The sequence below is a fragment of the Ursus arctos genome, unplaced genomic scaffold, assembly GCF_023065955.2.
Source record: "Ursus arctos isolate Adak ecotype North America unplaced genomic scaffold, UrsArc2.0 scaffold_26, whole genome shotgun sequence".
In the NCBI taxonomy this organism is placed as follows: domain Eukaryota; kingdom Metazoa; phylum Chordata; class Mammalia; order Carnivora; family Ursidae; genus Ursus; species Ursus arctos.
The window spans coordinates 19,583,230-19,593,870 of record NW_026622941.1 but is presented as its reverse complement, the minus strand read 5'-3'; the positions used below and the strand labels follow the sequence as shown (position 1 = coordinate 19,593,870).

General features: G+C 44.2%; 1 protein-coding gene across 1 annotated transcript; it reads left to right on the top strand.

The window, feature by feature from the left end:
• Positions 1-5,843: 5,843 nt before the first annotated feature.
• Positions 5,844-7,622, top strand: LOC113257814 (cationic amino acid transporter 3-like). The gene has a single exon (XM_044385397.2). The coding sequence runs from the start codon at positions 5,844-5,846 to the stop codon at positions 7,620-7,622; it is 1,779 nt and encodes a 592-aa protein (XP_044241332.2).
• The last annotated feature ends 3,019 nt before the right edge of the window (positions 7,623-10,641 follow it).

Genomic DNA, 10,641 nt, shown 5'->3' with positions numbered 1-10,641 from the left:
GCAAAGCAACTGGTGTCCACACTAACCTTGAAGCTGTTTAGGTTAGGAGGAGCCACAAGGCCAATTTCCTGACTGGCAGGAGTGTTAACCCCCAACTGCAGGAACCAGTGGAACTTACTGACGTGGACAAGTGTTTTGGCAGGAAAAGTCCAGAGTGAGGGCAGTACCCTTCTCAGAGACAGAGGAGTGAACACAGTGACCTCCAGGACAAAGGAGAGTGGTAGGGGGCTTGTCTGGGAAAGCAAGACAGTCTTCAATGTAGTGGGTGGATTGTTGGATTTGACAAGAGTTCCTTTTGACCGCTTGGGATGGAACTTTTGTTCTGGAGTTTGGAAGGAGCTCAGAGAATGAGAAAAACACAGGGAGGAGGGAGGGAAGTGGGAGCCTGGGGCATCAGGGATTCATACAAGCTGCTGTCATGTTCCCTGGCCCCTCTCTGCATTTCTTGAAAACCTCCCCTGCGCCAAGTACCACCTTTGAAAGAGACTGTTTTCTAACTATACTGAGCATCACAGACCCAGGGTCTTCATCAGGAAATGCCCTCAGGAAAAGCTCTTGAAACTTATGATTGAGCATGTTCTAGTCTCCTGTTTCTACCTCTATTTGGCGCTTTGTCTTAAAAAAAAGCCCTACTTCTAGGAATGTCAAAATGTAGTAGTCAATCAATACATCTCTATATTCATTTTTTTTTCTGTCCTAAATGCCTCTTATGGTTGCTTGGTACACTTATGAGCAGACCCTTGTCCTGTGTAATGAGGTTTGGAGATGGGATTGTTGAATCCAGAATGAGGAGGCATATAGATCCTGGACCAGTTCTCTGGAAGCTTTTAGACCGTGAAGGAATTTAAGTGACACACCCAGGACACCAGCAGACAGAAAGGGAAAATTAGTTTCCGCTGACCATTGGAATGGGCTGGTGGGAAGGGGAGGAAAGTTGGAGATGGGGATCAGTCAGGATGGCTTAGGAAAGGCTACTTTGGTGTGGGGGGAAGGTTGTAGAATAGGGCCAAGAGAGGCTGCAGGGTCAAGTCTGGACAGAAAGAGTGAGGAGGGCATCCCTGCCATGGCAGGTACTTACCCAGGCCACAGGCTCATCCCAGGAAGGGTAAGTCAGGATGTGAGGAGCTGAGTTAGGAAGGAGATGATGTGTCTGAAGGTAGGGGGAGAATTAGGGTGGGACTCTGTCAGCTGGGTCAGAGAATTTAGACTAATATAAACCATTGGAATAATCAAAGTTGTAGCATGGAGAAGGGCATTTCTGAACTTGACGTTTGACGATGTTTCTCTGTGTTGTTATAAACTGGGTTTGTAGTAGGCTCTCTGAGGATTCCCAATCATGAGTTTGTTTTCTAATCTGTAAGTTTGCTTTTTCATTTTTTGTCCTGCCTGCTTCTGTTGGTGTCATAAAATATGATTATTTAGTTCTTAGATGTTTTGTTCTTTGGGTTGCTTCTCTGGTATCTTCATGCTTTGTCTGTAAGCCCACTTTCCCTCATCTTCAGGAAAAGTGGGAAGAGTGCAAGGACCACCCTGCACAACACAGATGAGGGAAACAGAAATTATCAAGCATTACCCCTCTCCGATCCTCCATTCAGATGGTCTTCCTCTGGGATTCCTGCTCAGGGTCCATGGATGGACTTCAGAAGGGTGCATGAAGGTTTTTTTTTGTTGTTGTTTTTTTTTGTTTTTTTTGAGGTGACCAACCTCAGAGGGGTCTGTGGTTCGACAAATGTGAAGAACCACTGTTGTGTCTTTGTTGGGAGGTAGGTGGCTGGGGACAGTACCTTAGAGAGAGAAACATGGTACAAGCGTCCTTAGTGCCAACTACAGGAGCCTCCAAGGACTGTTGAAGGAGCTGAAGGAGAAAGAGGAATTGGGAAAAGGGAAATGGGTTCAGAGGGAACTAGTAGGACAGGTGCCCATCTTCCCTGTTCTTCACCCTCTTTCTAGCAGGTGTTCCTTCTCTGTATTCTCCACATCCTGACCATTACAGGATTCCAGTTCCCCTTCAGGTTAAACCTACTGAATGCCTGCCATTTATCAGGCTCTGTACCAGGACCTCTCACAACATTACCTCCTGCAATTCCTGTGTTGAAGGTGCAGTGCACAGAGTGGAGTCAGTCCCTCCCTCAGTCATGGCTTGTTCACACCATCGCTCCCTGTCAGGCCCCTTTTCAAAGCGTTTTATTTTCCCGGCTCATCCTTATCTCTATTCTCATTTCCCCTCCTCACTGGAGGCACTTGCTTTAGTGTATTTAACAAACGCTCTTCCAGTCCATGCTCTGTATGTGTACTTAGATATATTCATCCATTCCACAAATACAGTGCTGACTCTGTGTCAGCCACAGTTATAGGTGTGGGGAATACAGCCAGGAGCCAAACACCAAAAAAAAAAAAAAAAAAAAAAAAGTCCTGCTTTCAAGGAGCTTCCATTCTTTTGGCTTAAGACAAATCATGACCAAATAAGTAACACATATAGTATGTTAAATAATGGTAAGCGTTATGAAAATAAAATAGGGCAGGAGGAGAAGCTACCATATGGGTGCTTAGGAGTGGACTCTGTTTTTTTACGGGAGGAAATCAGGAAGACTGTGCTACAAATGTGCTATTTCACCAAGTAAAGTGAAGGAAGCAACCATGTGGATATCTGGACTAGAAGTAGTGCAGTTATACAAGACAATAGGTACAAAGGCCCTGAGGCAGGGTCTTCCCTGCTCTTTTAGGAGGCCTAAGTGATTAGGAGGCCAATGGCTAGAGAAAAATGAGTGGGAAGAGAAATAGAAGGCTGAGTGGTAGCTGGGTCAGTGACAAATACTGTAGGATTTTGTAGGTTTGTAAATGCAGATTTTGGCTTCTATTCTGAATAAAAAGTGAGACAAGGAAGGTTTTGAGCAGAGGAATAATGTGACATTTTTACAAAGTATATGCATATCCTTGACAAATACACAGTATTTTTTGGCTGTTTTTTAAATGTACATAAATGGCATTGGGCAATACACATCATCCTGCTTTTAATTTTCTTGCTTAACATTGTTCCTATCCAATTGCTGTCTGTGAATCTGGTTTATTATCTCTGACGGCTGTGTCATATTTCATTGTGCACAGGGCATATTTTGCTTATATACTCCTCTAGTAACAGATGCTGGCACAGCTCCCACTTCTGCCACCACAAACAGTCCTGTGATGAACGTGCTCATGTGGGCTCCTTATGGACTCAGGAGAGAGTTTCCTGGGGGTGTGCACCTTGGAGGGACAGGGTTTGCGGATTGGGAGGGTGTGTGCATTCTTAATCCCACTGAGATTGTGCCTCAGGATGGTGGCCCCAGTGACACTCCCACCAGCAGTGTGTGATGGTCTGTATCTCCTCATTGAATTCTCAGGCTGATCCAGTGAGAGATGTCAGGTGAGGTCCCTTGTGGATGAGGAGACTGAGGCTTAGAGACAGTGAGAGAATTCCCTGAGTTCATGTAGTCCTATGGAAGGGCCAGCACTCACATCCAGCATTTCTGCCATAATGGTCATTTTTCCGAACACTAAAGTACCCAACACTTCCCTTTCCCGAAATAAGATGAGACATCTGTAGGCAAAGATATTAATATTATAAAAAGATTATTATTGTTATTATTAATTATTCCTGCATTTTTGATGCCTGGTCTAACTCAGTCAGCCTAGGACCACCGCGTCTTTAGCACCAGCATGGATGAGGGTGTCTAATTACAGTCCTTAGGGTTTCAAGGCGAATTATATGGAATAAAACTGTTTTCATTGTCTCATGAGGGCTAACAAAGAGGCTCAAGGTTTAGGGGATAATTTTTGAGGCTAGATATTTATAAAGACTATATGATTTTCAAATTTTGGGACTTCGGATCAGATCTCAATATTAAGTGGTAGGTAGATTATATTAAGTATAAGGGGGCAATAGAGGCAAGGGAAGAGGGTGAGTGTCAGATTTCGCAGCTGGAGCAGGAACTGGGCTGGGTATGAGGCTGGAGGAATAAGCACAGGTCAGATTATGAAGGAAGGAAGGATTGAGAAGAAAGGGCAGTGTGGAACCACGGAAGGGTTTGAAGCCTGGTCATGGGTTGGGGACAGCTCAAATAGTGCAGAAAGATTCCATAAGTTAAGAATTGACCCTCCTTATCTATCTCATGTGCTTGTTGATAAATCAAAGCATTGGAACTGATGGGTGGCAAATAAAGAATCTAGATGGATTTGTAGACAGAAGTTCAGGCCATAACCCAAGAGTTCCTTTTGATAATCCATAGAGAAGACTTTGCAATTTTGATGAGACCTTTCTGTCCTTAGTAACCTCTGACAATGTCTCCTATAATTCTCTCAAAACCAAAGGCTGAGTAGGGAGGAGAGTGGGGGCTACATGACTTTGTTCTCTGATCTCCACTACTCATTTCTGGGCATTGCTGTGAATTGTTCATCCAAAGCCTTGCTCCCCTTGAGGAGGGGTCCATTTGAATAGCAACTGGGGAGGAGGGAGAAGGAGGAAACACATGTGGAGTTTGTTCATTAAGAAAATATATTTGATATATTCAGACAATGGTTTGTGGGTGTTAAAAAACTTGTGAAAAATTAACAGAGGGTTACAAGAGAGTGTTTTACTACAAGCTCACAGAACAAGGCAGATTCTCCAGGCCCCTGGCAGCTGACATCACAGATAGCGCAGGGTGTGTAGAGAGCACAGTGTGGGCAGTGAGGAGACTGTCTGCAGAAGTGAGCCCACCTTCTCTCCTGGAACCCAGAAAGGGAGGAGACAGAAGGAACTGTTTTGTTCATGAGCTACTGAACTAGGTGACTTCTTTTCTGCTATCCATCACACTCTCATAACTGTGGACATAAAGATGTAGTGAATTTTTCCTGATTGCTTTGGGTGAGATGTATTGAATGTCAGAATTTACAAAACCACCTTCCTTGCTCCTCTCCCTTCTCAGTGATGGACCCTGGGTTTCCTGCCTCCCCAATTTCTCCAGTGTTTCTTTCCCAGGACAGCCTGGTCCTCTCCTTCTTGCAGGTGGTTATGAAGGCGCTGCCCCTTTCTCCCTCCTCCTCTCTATTCACAGCACCCCTGACCACCTAGGTGCAGAAAGGAAAGGGGTGGACTGTACATTTTTGACTATCAGTACAGATAAATGGATGATGCAGAATGAGGAGAAAGGGGGCCAAAGTGCCATCTGACCTTGGCTAGCTGATGTTGGGGCCAAGGGCTTTAAGACTGGAGGAACAATATTTGTATTTTAAACTCAGATGATATTTAGAAAATGGGTCTGTAATTACAATGAGGCCTGCTAATCTGTGAGTTAATGTGTCATAATTCACGTTCAAGCCCTGCACACACATCCCATGTGAAAATTATTGCACAGTACATTCATGCCCTGTTATGCCTTACAGCTTAATTAGTACATGACACTACATGAGTTAGAGGAACTCAAATGGGATTATGTCATGTGGTGTGTAAAAAGGAGAATGTTGGGAGGTATTTGGTACTTTTTCTGGGGAGGGGGAAGCAGGGTTGAGTTTTCTATGATGTCTTTTGGTGTCAGTTTCTGTGATAGTTGGGCTGTAGCAGATGACATGTGATTTCTGAGTTTTGGCTAGTGGATTAAGTAATGGGTTCAGTAAATATTTATTGTTTACCATGTCTTAGGCATTATGGAGGGAGAGCACATACCAGAAGAAATATGAAGGAGCAGCTTTGAAGCCCGAGCAACCAACTGAAGCATCCCCAATGCAACTTGGCTTAACTCAACCTCACTGAACCTGATCTGAGACTGTCTGCTCCCTGGGCTTGCTACAGCTCCCTGATTCTAGAATCCTCTTCAATTCTAGCTACAATGCTGTGTCAGGCACTTCGCAGATTTGGTCAAAAGCTGGTAAGCAGACGTCCACTGGAGCCACCTGTGGCTGAAACTGCCCCTGCCAGAAGCCTGAGCACTCTGGATTTAGTCGCCCTGGGTGTGGGCCGCACAGTGGGTATAGGTGTGTACATTCTGGCTGGTGAGATGGCTGGCAGTCAAGCAGGACCAGCCATTGTGATCTGCTTGTTGGTGGCAGGCCTAATTTCTATGTTGGCTGGGCTGTGCTATGCAGAGTTTGGTGCCCGGGTTACCTATTCTGGCTCTTCATATCTCTACATCTATGTCACTATGGGTGAAATCTGGGCTTTCATCACTGGCTGGAACCTCATCCTCTCCAATGTTGCTTCTATAGCCATTAGGATCTGGGCCTGGACCTTAGCGTTGGACAACCTTTTTGGCAACAAGATTTCTCAGGCCTTCCAGGAGACCATTTCACCACATGTTCCTGGTGTCTTTGCAGAAATTCTAGTCTTCTTTGTTATGTTCCTTGTGTTATTGCTCTTGGAATTGCTGACTCAGAACATTAAGCAGCTTTCCCTAGTTACCAATGTGGTCACATCAGTGAACATTTTGGTTCTCAGTTTTGTCATCATGTCTGGCTTCATGAAGGGGGACTTGCACAATTGGAAGCTCACAGAAGAGGACTACATAAAGGCTGGACTCAATGACACCTCTGGCTTGGGCCTTCTGGGCTCTGGAGGATTCGTGCCTTTTGGCTTTCCGGGGATTCTCCGAGGATCAGCTACCTGTTTCTATGCATTTGTAAGTTTCAGCATTATTATTACCAAAGTTGAGGAAGCCCAAAACCCTGAGCGTTCCATCCCCATGGGCATCGTGATTTCACTGCTCATCAGCTCTTTGGTGTATTTTGGTGTCTTTTCGGCACTTACACTTATGGTGCCTTACTACCGGCTTCGACCTGGGAGCACCTTGCCTGAGGCATTTTTCCATATTGGCTGGGCCCCTGCCTACTACGTTGTAGCTTTCGGATTTTTCTGTAGTCTTTCTGCAAGGTTCTCAGTCTTTATGTTCCCCATACATCGGGTGATACGTATGATGGCACAGGATGGCCTCCTGTTCCCTGTCCTTGCCAGGATCCAAACCGGGATACACGCCCGCATCGTGTCCACTGTAAGCTTTGGCATTATTGCAGCAATCATGACATTCTTCTTTGGATTCACTGATGTCTTGGACCTCATTTCATTTGGGGGGCTGCTAGTTTTCTCCCTATTGGCTTTTAGTGTTCTCATCCTCAGGTATGAGCCTGAGATGCAGAATGGGGGAAATGAAGCACAGGTGCAGGAGGAAAATGGACCTGCAGCAGAGAAGCTGACTCTACAGGGACTGTTTTTTCCAGCCAGCCCCACCCCCACTCTACTCTCTGGCCGGGTTGTCTATGTTTGCTCCTCACTGCTTGCTCTGCTGCTGACTCTCCTCTGCCTGGTGCTGGCCCACTGGCTAGGTCTGCTTTCTGGAGACCCAGGTCCCATCACAGTGGTCGTGCTGCTCCTGGTGCTCATCACTGGGCTCACTGGGGTCATCTGGAGACAGCCACAGAGCTCCACCCGCCTTCCCTTTAAGGTCCCTGCTCTGCCTCTCCTCCCACTTCTGAGCATCTTCCTGAATATTTGCCTTATGATGCAGATGACAGCTGCCACCTGGGCCCGGTTTGGTGTCTGGATGCTGATTGGGTTTGTTATCTACTTCGGCTCTGGGATCCAGCACAGCCTTAAGGGCCCAAACAGTAGACCTTGAACTCAGCAGTGCCAGTATGTATTTAGCTTGATATCATCACACCTGAATGCCGTCTCTTTGCCTGCACAATAATAGGGAGTACTCTTGAGCACATGGAATATAGGACTCCCATGGGATATATCTGAGGGAACACTAAAAAAGCTCTATAGTTATTGTGGAGTGAAGGATGTGTCTTTGCTTTCTTTCTTTCTTTTTTTTTTTTTAACTTGTCTACTTTTCAGTTGTGTCTATAGCTGCATATTGGCTTTCAAAAAGTTATTACTAAAAGAAACTAGTATTGTTTTTATTTTCTCAGGGTTAATATCCAGTGTTGGAATTACTGGATCATACGGTAGTTTTATTTTTAAATTTGGAGGAATTTCCTGGGGGATCTGGGTATCTGGGTTAAGTGTCTGTCTTTGCCTCAGATCATGATCTCAGGATTGTGGGATAGAGCCCTGCATTGGGCTCTGCGCTCAGTGGAAGCCTGCTACTCTGTCTGCCCCTGCCCCCACTCATGATCTCGCTCTCTCTCTCAAATAAATAAATAAAATCTTTAAAATAAATAAATAATTAAATTTTGAGGAACTTCCTAAGTGTTTTCCATAATGACAGCAACAATTTACATTCCCACCCACAGAGCCTGAGGGTTCCTTTTCCTCCTTATCCTAGCCAGTCTTTGTTATTTCTTGTCTTTTTGTTTTTAGTTATTCTGACAGGTGTGACCTGATATCATATTGTAATTCTAATTTACATTTTCATGATGATTAGTTATGCTGAGCTTCTTTCCATGTGTCTATTAGCCATCTGGTATGTCTTCTTTGGAAAATAGTCTATTTGGACCTCTGCCTATATTTTTAATGGATTTGGGTTTTTTGGTATTGAGTTGTGTAAGGTCTTTATGTATTTTGGATGTTTATCCCTTATTGGATATATCATTTGCAAATATCTTCTTGCATTCAATAGATTGCCTTTTTGTTTTGTTGATGGTTTGCTTTTCAGTGCAAATCTTTTCAGTTACATGAATTCAAAAAGATATATGCACCCCTATGTTTATTGCAGCCTTATTTACAATAGCCAGGATATGAAAGCAACCCAGATATCCCAATAGATGAATGGATAAAGAAGATGAGGTACACACACAAACACACGTATCCACACACAATGTAATATTAATTAGTCATAAAAATAATGAAATTTTGCCATTTTCAACAACATGGTTGGAGTTATAATGTTAAGTGAAACAAGTCAGTCGAGAAAGACAAATACCATATGATTCCACTCCTGTGTGGAACTTAAGAAATAAAACAAACAAAGGACAAACAAAAATCCCAACCCAGACTTTTAAGTGCAAGGAACAAACTCATGTTTGCCAAAGGTGAGGTGATTTGGGGATAGGTGAAACAGATAAAGGGAATTAAGATTAAATTTATCTTGATGAAGACTGAGAAATGTGTGGAATTGTTGAATCACATTGTACACCTGAGACTCTATGACAACACTGTATGTGAGTTCTACTGCAATAAAAGAATAAAAGAAACTAGAATAACAAAACAAAAAGAGATAAATATGGCTGCTTCCCTTAAGAGGTTATATTCTAAAATAAGGGTTAAGCATTGCTATAATACTAGGTAAAATGTGTTGTCATAAGTAATATAAAAATAAAATGTCTTGGGAATTCAGAGTGAAGGATGATCCTTTGTGGCTGGCAGAGTGGTGAGGATTGATTGGTGAAATCAGAGAACACTTCGTAAAGGAATGGCATTTGAGTTGGCTCTTTCCAGGGACAGATAAGATTTTCCACACATGGGCAGCAGGGAGAGATTGTAGGCAGTGAAAACACCAGGAGGAAAAGCACAGGAGAAGAAAGCCGTGTTCAGAGCACACTGAGCAGGCTGTGTAGCTTGAGCTGTGACTGTGTGAGGGGACAACAGAGCATGCACAGGTGGACTGGAGCCAGAGGTTTCCTCTGAGCACAAAGCACTTTAGCTTTGAGCCCCTATCCATGCTGGAACTCTCTGGGTTGGTACTTCTCTTAGTGATATCCGCATTCTTGGACTTTAAAGTTTCTCTACTGTTGTCTGCTTTGGTCCACCTGATCAGAAACTGCACACCTGAGAGCCACATGTCCTGGGTTCTCATCCTGTTTCCACCACTACTAGCAATTTGACCTTAAACAAGCCGTTCAGTTCCTTCCATGCTCTGCTTATTTATCTGTGACATGAGAGGTCACAATTGATCATTTGTAAAGTTCTGGGTACTTAAGAAATTATAGGATTTCCTCTGGTTCTTCTGTCCTGTTATTCTCTTAAGTAGGTCTCTCTACTGCACACGATCTGGACCTGTATCCTGCCCACTTTTCACAGAACTCATTGTTGGAGCTGGAGAGGTCCAATAAATAACACTCCATTTCCCCTCCTGTGTTTGGAATCTATTGATAATCATGAATAGAGACAGATGATTAAACTGTCAGCTTTAGATCTGCAGCCTACTTGGCTCGCTAATCCTGCAGCACTACATTAGACAGACTTACTTTTCACCACCAGTAGTCCGGAGCACCCTTCACCTCCCACCATGGGAGAGAACCTGCTTTTACTAAATTTTCTTGTGGATGAGCAGGTTGGAATACATGTGTTCTGTGGACATGCTGGTTTGGATAAAAAAAGGAAATGAACAAAAACTGGAAGGGGATGAACTGGGGATGCTCAGTGTTATCTCTTCAACTCACTAATCAAAGTCACAGTGAGAGAGGGGCTGGAGAGAGTCCAGGAAGAGGACTCTGCTTAGTGGTGCTCAGACTTTGGCTGGTGTCACCTCTCCTGGAGGGCTTGTGAAAACACAGATTATGGGGCCCTGCCCCCAGCCTTTGGAATTCAGTAGGTGTGGGTGGGGCCCAGAACTTGTACTTCTAACAAGTACCGAAGTGATGCTGATACTTAGTCTAGGGACCACACATAGAAAACCAGAGCTCCAGCTGAAGCCTGTCCACATGCAAAGATGAAGAGAGGGAAACAAAGTCTCCCTCTGAACATTTACCTTC

Excerpts from the sequence above, each read along its gene's own strand:
- LOC113257814 (XM_044385397.2), top strand. The coding sequence starts at position 5,844 with ATGCTGTGTCAGGCACTTCGCAGATTTGGTCAAAAGCTGGTAAGCAGA.